Source organism: Ostrea edulis, chromosome 7, assembly GCF_947568905.1.
Source record: "Ostrea edulis chromosome 7, xbOstEdul1.1, whole genome shotgun sequence".
Classification (NCBI taxonomy): Eukaryota; Metazoa; Mollusca; class Bivalvia; order Ostreida; family Ostreidae; genus Ostrea; species Ostrea edulis.
Window position 1 is genome coordinate 52300358 of NC_079170.1, and position 21604 is coordinate 52321961.

General features: G+C 36.1%; 1 protein-coding gene across 1 annotated transcript; it reads right to left on the bottom strand.

The window, feature by feature from the left end:
- Positions 1–12734: 12734 nt before the first annotated feature.
- On the bottom strand, positions 12735–14294 carry LOC125656433 (ATP-dependent DNA helicase RecQ-like). Its single transcript, XM_048887037.2, has 3 exons — positions 13707–14294; positions 12928–13069; positions 12735–12817 (listed from the first exon to the last, which is right to left on the bottom strand). Exons 1-3 carry the CDS (start codon positions 14292–14294, stop codon positions 12735–12737), a joined length of 813 nt encoding a protein of 270 aa, XP_048742994.2.
- Positions 14295–21604: the final 7310 nt, after the last annotated feature.

The window sequence follows — 21604 nt, forward strand, 5'->3', positions numbered from 1 at the left end:
AATATTTCACTCATATGGAGACGTCACCATTGCTGGTGAAGGGCTACAAAATTTAGGCCATTCTTTATCGTGCCCTCGGTTTTTGCGGTCTGTACGAAACATATCCTAATGACAGCTTGTATCAGTAAATTAGATCGTTATAACGACCTTAAAATTTGCGAAATGTTGACTTTAAACGAGACTGTTGAAACCCCTGTAACATCAACGTATTTGTCAGTGGCCTGTCTGAATTAAAAAATTGACCATACGCAGCGCAAGCTCTTTCGTGTCGAATCAGTTGAGAGACATAAACACCATATGCAGGTGATATGGAATATTGCTACATGAATATGGGAAGTTGACGATGGAGAAGCTGAAGTCATCCCGTTTGTCATAAAGTTGAGTTGTTAGTTGGCCGTTATCATGAAAGGCGAAGATAACGAGCAGTGATCATTCTCATAACTCATATAAGAAGTTCGTCATCTTCACCTTTCAGCACCTAAAATTGTGAATTCTCATAAAAATATAAACAGATTAGGGAAAAATATATATCAATAGTTAAAAGACACTAAGTATCATTAGTTTGTTGTCTTTGGAAAAAGCTTTGATCGGGCTCAATATTCGCGTAAGCTATTTCCGTAAAAAATATATAACAAATAATGAAGCTAAATAGTAAAGAATATCAGGCTCATTTTAAAGTTTACTACCACAGCAAATTCTACTGGAAAACATTGACCACGATTGACGCACGGACGCGCCGAATACAACTAGCCGTTTTGAATGGTAACTGATGTCAAGGGTTAGTGTGGGGCAACGAATCAATAACCCTTGACTTGTGAAGATGACATGTATTGATTGCATATCGAGAATCTTTCACTGATATGGAGACGTCACGATTGCCATTGAAAGGCTATAAAATTAAGACCTATGCTCGGCGCTTACGGCCTTTGAGCAGGGAGGGATCTTTATTGTGCCACACCTGCTGCGACATCCGAAAGTCGCCTCTTACAAGAAAGGGGTACTGAGGACATATTCTAACAAGGATCCTAACGGGAATTTGTGAAGATGAGTTAGAAAGAAATGTAATCTGATTTCTTGGAATCCACAAAATATCAAATAAAATAGTATTTTCCGTGCATTTTCAAAAAATAAAAATAAAAATGCTATTTTTCGACGATGTACTTTAGTACTAGAGTCTACCTCTTTTTGATAGTTTTACACAATTTTGATTATCTGTATTCTAAGGTAAACTTTTCCCCACATGATGCTACGACTAACTGAATACCGGTAGCAGCCCTGAGTTCTCTCCACGTTGACCTCTTTATAGATTCATTCTTTGACTATCCATTATGTAATAAAATCGACGTTCACTTCTACAGTAAATGCACCAGCCGCAGTGTCGCTTGCATCTGAAAACACGAGAGTAACTAATAAAGAATTCTGAACGAAACGTGTTCAAAACTGCCATTCTAATTTTACTGCTTAAGAAACGATCACAGTGAGTTCTGCTTTCAATTTCTACATCAATATATCTGGTCATTTAACTTGTCACGTTACCAACTGGTGACATAGAAATTATTTTCCAGTCGCCTTGCCAAGGTCGCGAGCTGTAAAGTTAGGAAATCTGTCAATAAGAAGTTTGATTGACTCATTAGTGTCTGCAATTCTCCTCTGTGGTATACTATCAGAGAAAATAAATGCGAGTCCCACACCAAGCCTAGCCACTCTAAACACTGAGTGGGCTGAAAAATAGACGCATCTGTATTAATAAGCAAACCTGCTTGAACTAACTTAAAGGTTTCTTGCACAAAATTAGATTCGTTTACACAAGTAAGTAAGTCTTTATTAAATCTCAGACCGTCGTCTAGATATAAGACGATGTCGATCCCGTTCGTTTTACAATGGGTCTGAAGCACTTTTGTGAAGATGAATGGTGCTGATGTGAAAACCGAAAGGTAAGTCAGTAAAACAATAGAACTTAGCCTTCCAACTGAAGGAAACATAAGTTGCTTTTTACATAATTATGTCTCTGTGACAAAATATTTCAGTTATCCAACTTCGATTTTATTTTTTTCTCTCTCTCGATAAAAAGATTTAATTCGCTCAAGTCTAGGATGAGCGTCTTTATACATGTACCATACCCTTTACTTTCGGCAACACTGAATGGGCAGACCATGAGAGGCTGGACAGTGATCGTCATGCACACAGCCACTTCCACTGATCAACATACCGTTCCTTTTTATAGCAAATTTATTGGTTTTTTTTATTTTCATAGAAAAGGGTATAATTGTTACAAACGGAATAACGTAACCATTTTGTGCAAACAGATTTGCGCCCATAGATTTCCAAAACTGGAAATGTCTAAACAAACGTCCTTTGACCCCTTTAGCAATGTCTGGTGATTTTTCAAAAAATGCAGTTTGTTGCACAATTAATTCCAACTGGTCATTAAAGACAGAATTACATGAAATTTATACATTCTGATCATCGGATCTACTGCGTTGATATGTTTGCGCTGGAGTTGCCCGATTTTGATGGAGCAGTACACGAGGACTTCCAATGTCCGGGCTTGTTACATTTGTTAGCTGACCTGTTTTTACATTCCTATGAAGAAGAATTTATTTAAAAACTTCTACGTGAGACGAAAAAATATCTTGCTGTGGCTTTCAATTTGACATTTAGATATATCGACGACGTATTCATATGTCGACTCGATATATCCCGGTGAACTCGAAATGAAAGACACCACAGAGCCGTTTACTCCTGCTTCATACTTAGATATTTTATTGAAAGTAGATATTAACGATAAACTAACAACTCAACTTTATGACAAACGGGATGATTTCAGCTTTTCCATCGTTAACTTCTCATATTCATGTAGCAATATTCCATTATCACCTGCATATGGTATTTATATTTCTCAACTGATTCGATACACAAGAGCTTGTTCTGCGTATGGTTTTTAAATCGAGACAGACTACTGACAAACAAGTTGATGGTGCAGGTGTTTCAACAGTCTCGTTTAAAGTCAGCATTTTGCAAATTCTATGGTTTTTATAACGATTTAGTTTGGCAATACAACTTATTGGATTAAATGCTGTCTAACATGTTTCATATCGATTGTTGGACCGTTCTTGGCACACTGATTTTGACTACGGATGACTCCGTTTACCTGATCAAGATATAAGGCTCACGGCGGGTGTAACCGGTCGACAGGGGATCCATATTCCTCATAGGCACCTGCTCCCACCTCTGGTATGTTCAAGGGTCCGTGTTTGCCTAACTCTCTATTTTGTATTGCTTATAGGAGTTATGAGATTGATCACTGTTCGTTATCTTCACCTTTCATTTGTAGTATACGTCGTATAGAGAGGCCTCTTTGCGGTGTAGGGAAAAAGAACGACTAGAAGCAGTCCCGCCATTAGATGCAGTGGAAATGATGACGAGCGATTTCGTGTGTGGTTGAATATATTAAATATTGTTTAACGTCCCTCTCGAGAATATTTCACTCATATGCATTCGTCACCACTGCTGGTGAAGGGCTGCAAAATTTAGGCCTATGGTCGGCGCTTATGGCCATTGAGCAGGGAGGGTTCTTTATCGTGCCACACCTGCTATGACACGGGACCTCGGTTTTTGCGATCTTATCCAAAGGACCGCCCCATTTAGTCGCCTCTTACGACAAGCAAGGGGGTACTGAGGAGCTATTCTAACCCGGATCTCCACGGGAGCAAACTGCGTTTGTTTTCCTTATTAGACTGCATGGCGCGATTCCCGGCTTGACGTAGGCGTTTTTCTTCCCCTGAAAAAGATACCAAGTCGTAGCTTTCATACTCGCGCACTGTAGACCACCCCCACTGGCGAGAAACGATTTTGTAGTTTGTTCAAGTCACTCAAGAATCCTGCGTTAAAGTTGAACTGAATTTTTGTTGTTTTCGTATTAAAACCTCTCCAATAGTCTTGGTTCAATTTTCGATATCATTACCAGAACACGGACTTTCACCCTTTAAAGACTCTAGCTTGCTCTCTAGGTATGACTTGAACAGGTTAAAAGTGTCTGGCAGATCAGAACACTTGTTTGATGTGTGTTGAGATTCAGACGTAGAATATGCTTGACGGGTGGGTCTCTGGTTACAGGGAGGATCCCTGAGTAAGTTTCCACGACCGTCTTCTTCGTCCAGGTAAAGATAAAGAAAATCTGCTTATCCTCGATGCATACATGAATTAGGGGTTGTTGCACGTAGAACAGCAACACCTCGAACGCCTTCAAAGAGGGTGTTGCACTGAAGGGGGGAATTTCCCTAATCGGAGCTCCGTGCCAGCACTCGTGACGTAGAGCTGACCTTCATCCATATTTATACTCTTAATGCGTATTTGCCATTTAAATACCTGTAGGAGTCCCCAGTACTACCGGTAAGCCTCATACATTTTATGTCTCAATATATTATACATGTAGTCTAAACAGAATTTTTGATACCGTGAAAATTAAATTTTCTTTTTATTCCTTCTGAGTATCAGATATAATGTATACGGTTACATGTTATTAGTGTATCAATTATTTAATATCCTATACTACTACAATCTGAAAGCTCTTATACTGGTATGTAGTATTTTCAAAATATGGGAAGTTTAATACGCATTTATAAAGTTCAACATACTTCGAAATACATGCATCTGAAAATATTGATTCACCATTATAGCAATTTCCTACTGGAATACATTTCATATTATTCACTTAGTGTTTAACGGTTATTTACCTTGTTTGGCCTTAAAGTTTTTCTTTCAAAGATTTGCAAAGTTCACAATGGTTTTTCGTAAAAGGCACCATGCCTTTGTCAACACTTTTCACTCAAAAAAACACCTACAACCTTGACTATTAAACTACATGTGCTGTATATTCACGTGTACTAAGTGATAACATCCTTCCGTGTTCATTGTAGATTACTATACAACATGTCATTAGGTCTGACGTGTTTCACCAAATGATAGACCATTCTTTACAAACTGATTGTGACTACGGATTACTCCGTTTACCTGATCAAGACATATGACGCATTTGCAGGTGTGACCTGTCGACAGGGGATGCTTACTGGTGGGAGGCATCTGATCCATGATATGACCAAGGGACCCGTGTTTGCCCAATTCTTAATTTTCCGTTCTTTGTACAATGTACAATAACTCTGGTTTTAGGGCCCCGCATGAATTGTGAGAAGCCCTATAGTAATCACATTGTCCGCCCGTCCGTCTGTTCGTCAACACTTTCTTTTTGACACGATAACTCAAACAGTGTTTATCGTACAGTTTTCAAATTTTGTACAGAAATAATGTACAATAAGAGGAAGACGTCTATAGATTTTGGGGTCATTTCACTCTGTCTGTCTGTATGGCATAATCTTTGTTATTATGAACACTTTCTTTGTGACACGATAACTCAAACAGTTTTCATTGTACCGTTTTCAAATTTCGTACAGAAATACTTTACAATAAGAGGAAGACACCTATAGATTTTGGAGTCATGTCACTTTGTTTGTATGTCATCATCTTTCTTATTATGACCGTATCTATTTACCACTGTCTAAGGGAGATAATTCAACTTTAATTATGATATGCATTGTATTAATATAGAGAAGTTACAAGAAATAACTCTACAACATTGTGTATGCAAGGTGAAGATAACGAACAGTGATCAATCTCATAACTCCTACAAGCAATACAAAATAGATAGTTGGGCAAACACGGACCCCTGGACACACCAGAGGTGGGATCAGGTGCCTAGGAGGAGTAAGCATCCCCTGTATGTGTATATTTTTGTTTGTTTTAATGTGATATAAAAAATGCATGATGTTACATGTATATTGAATTTAAAAACATCATTCCCATTAACGACTTTCGATCGGGATCGGAATACGAAATAAAATTTCTTATATCCAGTAGTCAGGTTCCCGAGACCCCTCTGCATTTATTATAGGGGTCAGGCAGCAGCTGACGCCATCTTGAAAACTGTCTGCTGCAATGGTAGGTCGAACCGAGAATTTCTCGGGCACACAGGAAATATTAATTTTTGAACACCATAACATTTTACAAGCCTTTTCTTTCACTGAAATCGATTCACGAGGGTGTATTTGCTCCATATATGAATAATTATACACGTACAATTGCTTATTGATTTGTTTAACCGACATTATTTAATGTAAACAAACATTCAACACTAACCCCTCTATTGAATTTGACACCGGTAACTTCAGTTCTAGGGGTGAACTAATTCAAAACGATATATAAATGGAAAGCCTCATCATTTTACTCTCGATTGATACCAAAAACGTTTATTGTTCACGCATATAATAGTGGAAATCGACCCTCCATAGTCCGAATTTACTCGTCGTCTACGTAGGCCTAATTTTAGACGCTTTTAATTGTAATCTGTGGGCCTGTGAAGAAGATTTATGAACAATTAGACTACCCTGCTTGATTCGTTTTCGTCGTTTGGGAATTTCACAGCAAAAATTGGGGAAAATACCTGATTTTTAACATTTTGGGAATGGGACCCCCTACAGACCCTTAAAAAGTCCCTGGAAGTGGATATTTTACATAAAGCAATCGTCTTTTGCTACCCTCTGCAGCAGATTATAATCTACTGACAATCTTATTAATTTTTTCACCGGGTAGGGATGTTTTGCATTGACTTTAACCATTACTTCTGATATGATATGCGAGATATGCTAGATGTTTTTTGTTTTGCTATGAATATTGTAGTCTGTAGCTTTATGTACCTTGTGTATCACATTATATTAACGAAACAAGACAAGATATTGTGTTACCTATGCATTTCCATTGGTTGAATACATGTGTATCTACTGACCATACTGACATCTTGCACAATCCATACAATAGATGGAAGAATATAGAAAATGTCTATTAGCTTTTAAGTTTCTATAATCTTCATGTCAGGATAAGTTAGTTTGTGCTTCAAAGGCATTAAATTTGGTTGATTACCAAGTCTAGTCCATCACCATTGTGTATCAACAATGCTTTCCCTCTCCTAATACTTTGTTTTAAATCCATTTCCTGAACATTTTTATAGTAAACAATATTTGCTCAACTTCACCATCACTATTATTGTCAGCCTTTAAGTTATCTTCTATACTTTTCCTTTAAAAACTGCAATGAAATTAGGGAATGCACATTTTTACTTGTGCATGAACCATTTTGAGTGCTGTAATTTTTTTTATTATACAAAATTATGAATTTTGGTTACATCCTTTTTTTGTACACCCAATTCATTGCCATGTTATTATGTTTTTATTTCAGATGAATATGGATGGACGCAGGCCCAGTTTTATAATGCATTCCTATGCAAAAAGTGAGCGCAAGAGAGGAAGAATTGAATCATCCCCTACAGGAAAGACTCCTACTCAGAGTGATTCCAACAAATGGAACAAGAGAACATTGTTAGTTACATATTTCATTGTTAGGCTAATTAAAATCAATTGATAGATTATCATTCCCGCCCGCCCCTCAAAACATTTTTTTTTATTGACATGGGTGAATGATTGAAGTCACAGAATGCTGGTTTTATATCTTCTACCAAGGATTCTTTGTATGTTAACTTGATTAACACTTTGTATGATGCCTTTTTTTCATTATGAATTTTTTTCTCTCTCCAGAAATAGAAATAAGAAAATAAAATCCTTCCACCCACCCCATATTTTTTGTGACTCTGGATGATAATCTACTAATTAAGTTGAATTGGCCTTATACTGCACATGTTCACCCATGTATTTACTAGTAGTTAATTGCATACATTTTAGTGATATCTTTGACATTAATTCTTTAGGACCCAAGTTCCTCAAGAAAACGGTGGACACCAGCAGAGAAAGATTTTCTCTATGATTTTGTGGATCTCGCAGGTGGAATCCCTGATTCTAATTCAAGTGCCTTTTGGGAAGATTGCGCAACCAAACTTAACACATTTTGTAGTTCTTGTCGCACAGGTAATATAATATTGTTAATGATATCCTTCTATATGTACTATGAATAATTATAATGTTGAAAGTACAAGGGCTTTCATATTTTGTAAATAGATTCTTATGACAAGACCTTACATTTCACTCCAAGATTATTTAGCTCACCTGAGCTGAAAGCTCAAGTGAGCTTTTCTGATCGCCTGTTGTCTGTCCGTCCTTCTGTCTACTTTTTACATTTTCATCTTCTTCTCCAGAACCACAGGGACAATTTCAACCAAACTTGGCCAAAAGCATCCTTGGGTGAAGGGTTTTTAAGTTTGTTCAAATGAAGGGTCATGCCCTCTTCGAAGGGGAGATAATCACAAAAATGCAAAAATAGGGTGGGGTCATTTAAAAATCCTATTTTCAAGAACCACTGGGCTAGAAAAGCTGAAATTTACATGAAAGCCTCCTGACATAGTGCAGATTCAAGTTTGTGGCCCATTGGCCTCTTGTAATTATTGTGTTTTCAGAACCTAAACTATTGTCAGCAGTGTACCAAAATGAAGTTTGATTATTGTAGGTGCTATGTGTAGGGCACAATATTACAAAGTTAAGAAGCTATTTCCATCCTGTGATGTGCCAGGAGACAAACAGAGCTGCAAAACTGTGTCACTGCAGACAGATTTAGTAATACCTGTACAGAATAATGAAAAGAGGTACCTGTTACTATGGTTTTTTCTTTAATAAAAAAAAAAATGAAAATTGCTGACAATTAGAAATATCATAGTCAAGTATTCTAAACATTAAAAATGGAAAAATAAAATTTGAAAATTTTCAGCTCAAGTTATGTCCATACCCCTTTAATTTAGAAACATTACTACAGTCATTCAGATATATATTAGTAGATAGTTGAAGATAACAAATGACAATAAATCCCATAAGTCCTAGTAAAATTAGAATTTTATACTTAGTAATTATTTTAAGGCTTAAATGTTAATGTTGACACATGATTTCTTATATCATTCTGTTTACTTCCTGTACAGTGTGTTCACAAAATACATCCCTCTGGTCGATGCTAATGATGTAAATGTTGTAAGTGACAATGCATCGGTTCAACAAATAGTGACATCTTTGAAAAGAACTCTTACTAGTGATGGCAATATCATTCCAGACTCTGAAAGAAACAATCTTCTTAACTTACTAACATTACCAAACACATCTGTGGAGGATTTTGTCAGTGTGCTTCTACAGCAACCAACTGTATCAACTAACTTGAAAGCTGCGGTATTATCATCATCTAGTATTGGAGCTTCATCAAGATGTGTAAGGTTTAAGGACAGCTACCTTTTTGGCAGCAAGTATTCCGAATTAAAAGAATTTAATTTCACGGATGTCTTCACAGAAATGTCAACTTACCAACCTTTTTTGCTTGACCATTTGTTGAGTGTTGCAGTTTCAACTGGGAAAATCTTTTCCAATGAGGATTTCTTTCTAAGATTAGTACCTAAACTTAGCCTAATATACAGCATCTTGATGTCAACAAGATTCCCTGAATTGTCCAGATTGCAGAAAGTTGTATCCTCAACATTGATTGATGAACATGTTCATCAGAAGGTAACATGTTTAAAAGAGTTTCGAAGAAAATTTGTATTTTAAATACATATTATACAAATATAGAAGACTCTTAATATGATGTTTTAATTGCTATGCTACCGTATATTGGGTAATTTTGGTGCATGAGTTCAATTTGCTAATGGAAGCGTCAAAATTTCTATCTACAGTGTATATAAATGATATGCTTGTTGGACAAAAATGCACAAATAGTGAATCAAGGATTTCCAACTAATTTTTTAAAGGAAATTCCACTACACATTCCCAACACCAAAAATACCTGATATACGGCATTAGATCATATAAGCATGGGAATTATATAGTGCAACGCTGATTGGAGCACCACTTTAAGGATGTTCTACTATACTAGTACTTGAAATATGTATGTGCTTGAACAAGAATGTAATTAAGTCTATTACAGACTTATTGTTTTTGCTAATTTTTTATTATTCTTCTGCTTCTTGTCCTTCTATCTCAATTTTAAATTTTTAACTTCTACTAGAAAAATACATGGCCAATCATTACCATTTTTGGTTTGAGACATCTCTAGGATAAGTGGAATATAAATTGTAAATTTATGACAATACTTCCCCTGGGTCAAAATATGCCACAAAAGAAAAGGGACGAAATTTTCGAAAATCTTCCCCATTCCCACACTATGGCCCCATAGTGAAAATGCATTAAATCTTAGAAAATCTTCTTTACTGCCATATATATTTGACAAATATTATTAGGGAATTATTAATGGGGAGGAAAACAATAGTACTCAGAGAAAGCCCAGTACTCTATTTGGGAGACTTTATAATCAGCAGATTATAATCATACCTTGTTTGTTTTGTTTTATATTTTCAGTGTTGCAGTTATATTTGGATTTAATTAAGAAAAGGGTCATGCATCTAGGGGTATTGTATGTGCACTGCATACTTCATTTGCATGACCTTTTTATTACGTTACATTCCTTCAATCTCCAACATGTTTGATGTTGCATACCTCAGATTTTATTCCTTTTATCTATCATTGGGAGTTTTCTTGCACATATGTTAAACATCATTGTGGGTGAGTATATACTTGATGTTACAGAGCAAAAACAAGTAGCATTTGAGAAAGATATTTATTCAAAAGGGCAACATTTGATTACAATATTTGTACACTCTGTACTAACAGTGATGTATTAATTTGGATGTGACTGGTAGAAATTTGCAACTACTCAGGTGACCTATTGTTATTGTTCTGCATCCTTGTATTAATAATTATACCCCCCGCAACAAGTTGTGGGGGGGGGGGGGTATACTGGAATCGGGTTGTCCGTCTGTCTGTCCGTCCGTCCGTCCGTCTGTAGACGCAATGGTTTCCGGACTCTAAAGCATTATCCTTTCCACCTACTGTCACCATATCATACATATGGACTACCCATGGGATGAAGATGTTCCCTATCGATTTTGGGGTCAAAAGGTCAAAGGTCAAGCGCACTGGACATCGAAGTAGCAATATGGTTTCCGGGCTCTAAAGCGTTATCCTTTCCACCTACAGTCACCATATCATACATATGGACTACCCATGGGATATAGATGTTCCCTATTGATTTTGGGGTCAAAAGGTCAAAGGTCAAGCGCACTGGACATCGAAGTAGCAATATGGTTCGGTTTGTCATGCCATTTGTTTTTTACACTCAGAAAAGAGGTAGTTTATACCTATTACCAACACCCTTTGGGAGATTGGGGTAAGCGGGGGGTATTCTTAGTGAGCATTGCTCACAGTACCTCTTGTTTGAGGGCAGTGAAGTTTTAAGAACACATCTTGTTGAAAATGTTTTAACTTCTACGGACATGGGACATGAAAGGTGAAGATAACGAACAGTGACCAATCTTATAACTCCCACAAGGAATACAAAATAGATAGTTGGGCAAACACGGACTCCTTGACATACCAGAGATGGGATCTGGTGCCTAGGAGGAGTAAGAATCTGCAACATATAATTGTAAATTTCCTGTTTTAATTCGTGAACATGGTACACAAATATGAATTTTACATGGGCTCTGGTATGTTACATTTGATATATTTTTGGACTATCTACTAAGCACATATGCAGAACTTTGATTTGATGATACTTAAATGTTAATAATGTTTCGTTTTTGACATGGATCCAAAGTCCTAATATAAGTACATATTTTCAGACAATTGATTGGCGTGGTTAAAATCACTTAAATATCAACTAGTTTTTTTTTAACTGAGCCCTTGCCTTTTACCTTGTGACCTCTAAATCACTAGAGGTCATATGCTTTTTGTAGGTAATCAGTGCCCCTCAAGCACTGTGCTCAGAAGATATAAAATGGACAACACATAGTCTACTAAGTGACAGACCAGTGCAATGTCATATCCCCCCTTTCTCAAGGGGGAGGGGGGCTTAAAAGTTAAATATTTTTGGCCTAGAACTTCTTATTAGCCATGTGTTAAAAAAGAACCAAATGTTTGGAAAGATGTATTTTATCTACACATAAAAAGATGTTCTCAATAATGAACAGTCTTGCCAAATTATTTTACAGGTGTTTGACAGACTACAAATAATGGGAGTTTCAACATCCTATACAGGAGCAGGTCGGATAGTGGATGAGGTTGGAAAGCATAATCATGATGAGATTATTGATTGTGTCCGAGAAGGTGGAAAAATAAGATTAATTGGGGACAATATTGATATACATGTTGGTGTCAAACACGAGCGTCTGAACCATCATACCAACATGCTCAACTGGTTCGCATCTGCAATTATTACGCAGAGCAATACATTTTCAGAGCTTAATGACCATCCACAAGGCCAAAGTAAAGACCTCCCCATGGAAGCTTTCCAACCTACAGACATGGATGACAAAATCCTGAAAAATGATTATGGAGTCCACATCTGCCGCATTGCAAAAGAATTTTGTCCCAATTTACAATTCCTACATGGAAACGCACAAAATGTCATAAGGGGGGATTACACAGACACTCTGCAACAGAAAAACTTGGTTGTTCCCCTCCAAACATTGCCCTTAAACGAACAAAAATATGCAGATGTAGTTGATATTTTAGACAATTACGAGTCCACCTTATCTCAAATTTTTACAGCTGCTGAGCAAGATTTTCACAATGTTCATATTGGGGGGGGGGACCAACTGACCCGTGAAAGGTTTTCTGGTGCCAAGGGCCTTCGCACTGGAGGAGCTACACCCCAGCAGAGGTTTGATCACCTATATCCTCACATTGTCCTCCACTTCGGCCAGCTCGTCCTATTTCCTGTGTATATGCTAAAACAAGACAAACAATGTTGCAACAAAGCATTTTGTAATAACTACGTAACATACCATAGTTATTCATGTATGTTTAATACATGAATTTATAAAATGAAAGTATATACCTTCAAGAGATGATGGAACTCCAGCATGGTACACCCTCTCCACAAATCTCAAATCACTACCCATCCCTAGAGCCACAGTGGCAAATACAAGTTTGATTGGTGACTTCTCTGCACTCATCATCTGGATGATTCGTTCATTTACCTGTTGTGAAGATAAGTTCAAAGTTGAATACATGTACAAAATGATACATATATGTAGAGTGATAGATATACTCACAAGATCTCTAGATGATCCAGCATCCAACTGTCCAGCAGTAAATGATCATGTTGTGAGTTAAATCATCCAAAACAGCTATTTACAATGGCAAACTAATGTTCAAGTTCATAAAGTCTGTCAATTGCATAACCATCTTGAGAATGATTCATGTTCAATAAACATTCTGAAAAGGCTATGATAAATCTGGAAAATGAAATGTTAAATCATTTCATTTCACTAATCGATAGTATTTCTGTGACCACTGCCATAAACTTTTAACTATATACTGTGTATCTCAGTATGTACTATAATATTTTATTATTCATGATTTTAATATCTAGACACTATTGCTCACATTACATTTTTTTCCCGATTTTCTGGTGGAGATTGTATTTTTTCACGAATGGAGTATCATGTAAAACGTCCCATGGAAAATTTAAAGTCATTATGTGCCATAGAAAGTGCTGGCAAACAGACAGAATGTTTACTGTAAGGCACCTGCCATATAGCAGGGAATTATTAACAGACTGCCAGTATGATAAGTGTTTAATTTCTACCCATTGTTAAAAATATTGAGTTTTACCTCTCTGGGTTGTTGTGCATGGTATTGTACAACACAAAAATGCTCTTGTGCTTTGTCACCAGGTAGAGTGAAAGATGGCCCAAGAAGTCTCTTTGACAGCTCCACACCATACGCACACCATTGTAGCTTACAGTACACAATTGTTAGAGGAAAATTCCATCCCAATGCAAATAGTTCAAGCAGTAAAGGCTTGTACACATAATTGTAAGCATCTTTTGCTGAACTGTGTCCTCCAGTAGATGGAATTCGTTTGTTTAAAAGTAAACACACATTGTTGTTAATAATGGGTATGTTTCTAATAAATACCGGATTTCTCATTCCTAAACGGGTAGTAATCTCCTTTTGGGCCTCTTTGCTTGCAGTGGCTGTACATGCAAGGAATGTGCAGGATGGCAAATGGACATGAAGGTCAGCAATAAACTTGTAATCAGGCCTGAAATCATCCCCCCATTCTATAACACAGTGTGCTTCATCTGTCACAATAAATGTTTTATCAAACAGTTTTGATACTTTAGCCAGATCTGACACACGGATGAGAATGTCTTCAGGATGTCCAATGAAATATTTGTATGTTTTATTTGCATTCATTATGCAATCCACTGTAACATGCAAAGCATGGTTGCCAAGTCTTTCTACTTCTTGTTGAATAATGACATTCAGGGGCATTAACACTATTACAACAATGTTCTGCTTACAGACACACTGCATGTAAAAAGGTAAAAGCTCAAATATAAGAGACTTACCATAACCAGTTGGAAGAACTGTCATTACATCAGATTTTGTTAATGCACGAAGGCATTCAATTTGTTTCGACCTTAAGTAGCTGACGCTCGTTCCAAATCTCTTATTGTGGTTCACTAAAGCCAACTTTTCTTACAAGATATGATCCAATGAATCCTGAAAATTATGGTGTTTATTCATATTTATAATGCAGTTGAAGGTTACAAGTATTTAAAATTGTACCATCTGTGACAGTGTATAACTATATATATATACTGATGCAATCTCACACAGTCGCTGTGTCATTCAGTGTTTAAGATATTTTATAAGGAGAGTGGATCTCTCGATGCAATTGTATGGAATATTTAATATAAAGCACAAACAAACAATTATAACACCTATATATATATCAGGGAAGTCGTTGTGGCCGAGTGGACTTGCGCACTGGTTTGACAGTCTTGCTAGGCGGTGGGTGCCGCAGGTCGCTGGATGGACCCTGGGCTGGGGCAACAATTTTCAGTACCTAGTTGTGATTATTTAGTGCTTTATATATATATATATATATATATATATATATATATATATATATATATTTACAATAAACTTTCACCGCAGCAGCAGAATTGATAATTATAAGGCATAACAATGACTTCTGGATTAGAGTTAAATGTAGCTATTAAAATTTTAAATATTATTTTTTGGCCCAGAAGCTTATTTGAATGAGGTAAGCTTTGACCAAATCGAAGTCAAAAGGAGCCCAATTATACCTTAAAGCACTCTGAATTGGGTTTTTCCCTATTTCTTTGAACAGGATGAGGGTTAAACACTGTTAAAAGCGTCTAAAATTAGGCCTACGTAGACGACGAGTAAATTCGGACTATGGAGGGTCGATTTCCACTATTATATGCGTGAACAATAAACGTTTTTGGTATCAATCGAGAGTAAAATGATGAGGCTTTCCATTTATATATCGTTTTGAATTAGTTCACCCCTAGAACTGAAGTTATCGGTGTCAAATTCAATAGAGGGGTTAGTGTTGAATGTTTGTTTACATTAAATAATGTCGGTTAAACAAATCAATAAGCAATTGTACGTGTATAATTTTCATATATGGAGCAAATACACCCTCGTGAATCGATTTCAGTGAAAGAAAAGGCTTGTAAAATGTTATGGTGTTCAAAAATTAATATTTCCTGTGTGCCCGAGAAATTCTCGGTTCGACCTACCATTGCAGCAGACAGTTTTCAAGATGGCGTCAGCTGCTGCCTGACCCCTATAATAAATGCAGAGGGGTCTCGGGAACCTGACTAATATCCAGTTGCAGAGTGAAACTGCTTCAAGAAATTGAGTTATGTAGTAAATTTTGCACGTTACACCTTAGAAAACTGTTCCTTTTAATAAAGAAAATCACAAAATAGATACAAAATGAGTGTACCTTATTCATTACTGTTACCGAGCTTTCGTCGGTGAAAATTTCGAAATGGCGTGTTTCACTGCGCATGTTGACGGTAAGGTCCACATTTCTAAGTGAGTATTTTGATATTTGCTTATGATTTTTTTTAGCGCATACATGGTATGTCTCGGCTAGGAATAATGGAAATTCTCTCACCTATGTATGTAAAGTCATATTCTATATATTTCTAATTTTGTAAATGTAGAACACTTTTATCAAATGACAATGTGTTTGAAAACGCTAAGAGCCCCGGTGTCAGAATTTCCTTTCTCAAGACATCAGCATGTCAAATTCATAATCCTTTTCGAATAGTATGTACCATATTTTGTACTAGTTTTCCATTTGAATCCCCTATTACAATGGGATTTAGTTGCACTGTTGTGAATAAGTGTGTGTCAAACAGAAGTAATTTAAATTTGCATCAGTCTCTCATAAATATGCTTCATGATTAAGTTTTCACAAATTTGCATTCCAAAGTATCTTTGAATATTATTAATTCTAACATATATACCAGCTCCAAACATTGCTATATCAAATACAAATGGACAGTCACTTTCCTCTAATAACCCTCAGCGGGGCCCTTGCTGACCGTGTCAGTTTTCTAATTACATTGGTTATGGATTCTTTTGTTCTGTGTGATAGCTTTGTCTTCATGTTTTCCATGGGTTTTTTTTTATGTTTCCGAATGTGACCGGTCGACAGGGGATGCTTACTCCTCTTAGGCACCTGATCCCACCTCTGGTGTTTCCAGGGGACCGTGTTTGCCCAATTATCTATTTTGTATTGCTTGTGGGAGTTATGAGAGTGGTCGCTGTTCGTTATCTTCACCTTTCATGGTGTTTATAGGCAATATGTAATATTGTAGCTATTTACATGTATCATCCGTCTGCTGTGATATACTGAGATCAGAATAGAGGTAAAATTGCAAGATGGTGATATGCAGAATGTTTGGGATATTGACATATACTTGATATATAAAAATTAGATTGGCATATATATGTTACATAAGTCAAATTGGCATACTAGTATATCTTGGTATATATCCGATACATGCAATTGTAAACGTGCATTAACATCATTAGAGTTAATGATGGTTTCGGTAATATTTACTAGCTTTTTGATGGGACCCGGATAACAATCTAAACTGCAGCGCATTCCAAATCAGCAAGTCTGATTATAGCACCCCAAATCAGCAGGTCTGATTATAGCACCCCAAATCAGCAAGTCTGATTATGGCATTCCAAATCAGCAAGTCTGGCTAGCACTGCAAATCAGCAAGTTTGATTATAGCACCCCAAATCAGCAAGTCTGATGATGGCACTTCAAATCAGCAAGTCTGATTATAGCACTCCAAATCAGCAAGTCTGGCTAGCACTCCAAATCAGCAAGTCTGGCTAGCATTCAAAATCAGCAAGTCTGATTATAGCACCCTAATCAGCAAGTCTGGCTTGCATTCCAAATCAACAAATCTGGCTAGCATTCCAGATCAACAAGAAAAATATTTCAGAAAACCAGATTTCATTATTAATCTGTTCACACCATGTCGTCATTGCTGCAGTAAAGTGAATACTGGTTACATGAGAATGTGTGTATGTTAAGGAAATAATCTAAGTTTATGAAATCACGACCTCTGAGATAGGATGGACTCACAGTAGTTTTGATTGAAAATTTGATGTGTCCCACGCAAAATATTTGAAAATATAGTGAAGCCCAGAATATTATCTTTATCAGTCTTTTTTCTGTAAGTAAATTTTACCATCTGAGCGTTCTGCCCCAGGATGTGTTTACAGTAGGTTTTGTTTATATCACAATTGCGTAATTTCTTTCTTATTATTATCAATGTTAAAATGTTTTACAAACACTTTGGTCAGACGTTATGAAACGATTACTATGACAGACTTTCGTGACGTAAACTGAGCTGATTCATATCATCGTGTACAATTTGTTTAGAATGAGGATTTATCGCCTGTCTTTATTCATATAAGAGTCGTACGTAATCTTTCTCTCATTGCTGCAAATTGGTTTTCTCATCCCATGTGGTACTAAATCTAGTGTCCATTATCACGGTCAATACACTGGGTCATTTTTATATTGATGCATCTGGGTATAATTACTCGTGAGTGAATCTAACAGGCATGAAACACATATACAGTAATTATAAGGTCAAATTAATTTCGTAGAAGTAAATAGATTATAGTTATCATAATAGTATGTTTTATATGTACCCGGTGTTACAATCCAAGTTTTAAATCTCTCAATCTCTCTCCCTCTCTCTCATATATATATATTTTAGTGTATACGTATATATGAATCAAAATGATTACATTAGGTCAATTTATGTTCTCTTCAAGTAAACCTAGGGAATGTTCTCCCATTTAACGCTTATTTACTGTAACAAGCTTCGAGAATGAATAGAGTCAATATAGAAAATTCCCCTTGGAGAATGAACCTGTACATAATCTGACCAAATCTGGATTGGTTTCAGATCGAGCAGAGATGTTTCGTAGAAGGCCGTTACGGGTTGATACAGAAGAAGATAATGCCTCTGGAAGTTCAGATGCCGGTTTATACGTGTTTCATATTCATGATTATAGGTAGGTTATATGCTGAAGGCATAATTTCTTCCGTGGGGTGCAAAATTACGGTAAATCCACAAGATCATATGAAATATACGAAATTTGGTACCATCGAAAGAAGGTGTTGCACGTCTCATGTTAATTTCCCGAAAGGTGTTGCATGAAAAATCGAAAAAATTAAGTTATTCAAATATATGATAAAACCAATTGGAACGTATCTCTTGATTCAATAATTTTTTAAAATAAGTTTAAAAAACGTGTATTGACAAAATTAGCGAAAATATTTCGAGTTTAAATCAAGCAATAAGCGATTTATATGATTTTTAGCGTTAAAATGAAGGGGTATCCCCGAATTTCAGACAAACTGCCTCCGTGAAACAAAATAAATTTAGCATTAACATGTTCTTCGAGTTTTCCTCTAAAAAAAACTGTCGCTTTGAAATTTTGTTTCACGAGGGCATTTTTTTTGTAAATTTAAAAAAATCGAAACGACTTCACTGGTATTATTTTCAACTTCACCTGTATGTTAATTTTCCTAAGAAATGTATGGTCTACTGCGTGGTCCAGTGGGTAAGGTCGTTAACTCTTATATGTAAAGGTGTATTCTATTTTTAAAACGACCGAGTTCGACTCTCTCACGAACACATTTTTTTTTCATATTACGTTTTCCATCTAGATTTTTTTTTTCTTAATTGAAACACACTTCTAGTTTTTATATATGTTTCATGTTAAATCTCTGTGTTTATTACAATGTGCCGAGTTTGAAATAAGCTTCCAACCTGGACACTGTTTAGTTTGTGAATAGGACTCAACAAACACGCCGAATACAGCATGCAATACCTGTGTTTTAATAGTCAAGGTTGCTAACGAGAACTTGTATGTTTTACTGAATGAAAGTTGTTGACAAAGGCATGGCGCCTTTTACGAAAAACCGTTGTGAACTATGCAAAGCTTCGGGAAAAAACTTTAAGGCCATACAAGGTAAATAACCGTTAAACAGTTTGAGTTGATATGTATTCCAGTAGCAAATTGCTATATTGAATCATTTTTTACAGGTGCATGTGCTTCGAATAATGTTGAATTTTATTAATGCGTATTAAATTCCCATATTTTGTTTTGTGGTCAGAGTCGTGCACAGTTGCCAATTGTTGGTTGTCGAAAATAATACATACGAGTATAAGAGCTTCTGGACTGTAGTAGTATAGAATATTAAATATTTGATACACTCGTAACATGTAACCGTATACATGTACATTGTATCTGATATTCAGAAAAAAAGAAGACAATTTTAATTTTCACGATTTCAAAAATTATCTTTAGACTACATGTATAATGTATTAACACATAAAATGTTTTAGGATTGTCCCTAGTACTGGGGAATCCTTCAGGTATTTAAATGGCAAATACGCAATGAGTATAAATATGAATGAAGGTCAGTTCTACGTTACGAGTGCTGGCACAGAGCTCCGATTAGGGAAAATTTCCGCTTCGGTACAACACCCTCTTTGATTATAGAACATTTAGCGTATTGACGATTGATCAGATAGAAGTCATATTAGTGACGAGTCAAAATATAGCATCAAGCAACAGGGGCGGATCCAGGAATTGCGGTTACAGGGGGCGCCACTTTAGGGAGCAGGGGGGTCTGGGGGCGAAGCCCTGGTGGGGGCCCTGCATTTCTCCTGGATTTTACAGATTTTATAAGGCTTGAAATATATCTCATATTTAGTCTTTTGTACTATTTTCTATCATTTTTTATGAGGTGAAATTAATAAAATGACGCAAATTTTAAGGGTTTTTGGAAAAAATTAAGTTCTCCCAATAAAGTAATTCAAGAAATCAATAGGTTTTGTCATTTATTTCTCCGGGAGTGGAAGAAATTATTGCTTTTTACATTGTTTAGTACATTTTTCTAAACAAGATAGCACGATTTACCTTAAGTTTGAAATTTTTAGAGGGGGCGCGCGCCGGCTGCGCCCCCCCCCCTTAAATCCGCCACTGAGCAATCATGATGCATATATTTCTAAAATTGCTGGGAAATCTCTTGAGAAATTCATTGTTGTGGCGGTCAACTTAGCATTAAGATATAACAACGACATTTATCTATTAACAATGCCCATTTTCATTGATCTGTTGCTTCGATATATCCCAGTAATCTTTGCAAACTTAATTTTGCATTCCATATAAGAGTGTTCATTATATTCACCTTTTCATTTGAAATCTTTTATCTGTAATAACACTTTGAACCTCCAATGTGTAAGTTTACCTATATACTACATTACCACGTGATTGTCTGTAGTTGAACTATATTCGACTTCCCCAAGTCAGCTCTGCGCGCATGGATATTTTGTAAAGGACTTCGGTGTGAACCCCTTCATATCCTCGTTTTGTTTGAGATCTTGATCACACAAGTCCCAGATAACATTCCTCACAAAATAATGTCCCATATTTAAAACCTAAAATTTAAAACAAAGAGTTTATTTCAAATTATGAACTCCATATAAACAGATATTCCATACGCCTTAGTTTCTGAATATATAGTGAATGTACATATACATATAAATTCATTGAGCCAATGTTAACTGCGCAGATGGAATGTCATTAAATTTGTATTGTATTTCATTATCTATTGAGCAGTATTTTTGATATTATAATATCGATTTTATATTTTAATTAATTTTATATTTCAAAGATAAGGAATCACTGTTTAATTTGTTGGGTATATGAGGTGATTAAAGGACACAACGCATGTTTCTAAACTTTTTCATTTTTTCAGCAAAATTAACTATTTTTATGCCTAAATGTGTTTTAAATGAAATATTTTGTGTAGTTTTCGAGTTTGAAAGCGATGAAATTCAAATCTTGCGATATGCATATTTTCTTTCGCTAGTTTACGCGCCATTTTGTGTGACGTCATATGCGCCCTCGGGTTTGAAAACATCTATTAGCCATTTCATAAACAGATTAGATTTAATCGACAAAAAACCAATTGTCACGTTAACGGCTTGTAAATAATAATGCATTAAGATGTTTTGTGCCATGCTCGGGTGTACTAGTTGTCGGTAGAAAGGATTTAGACTGAGTATTTTTCAATTTTTCGAAGGAAGGTACGAGAAAAAAGACGTGGATAATTTTTTTGTTGGAGCAAG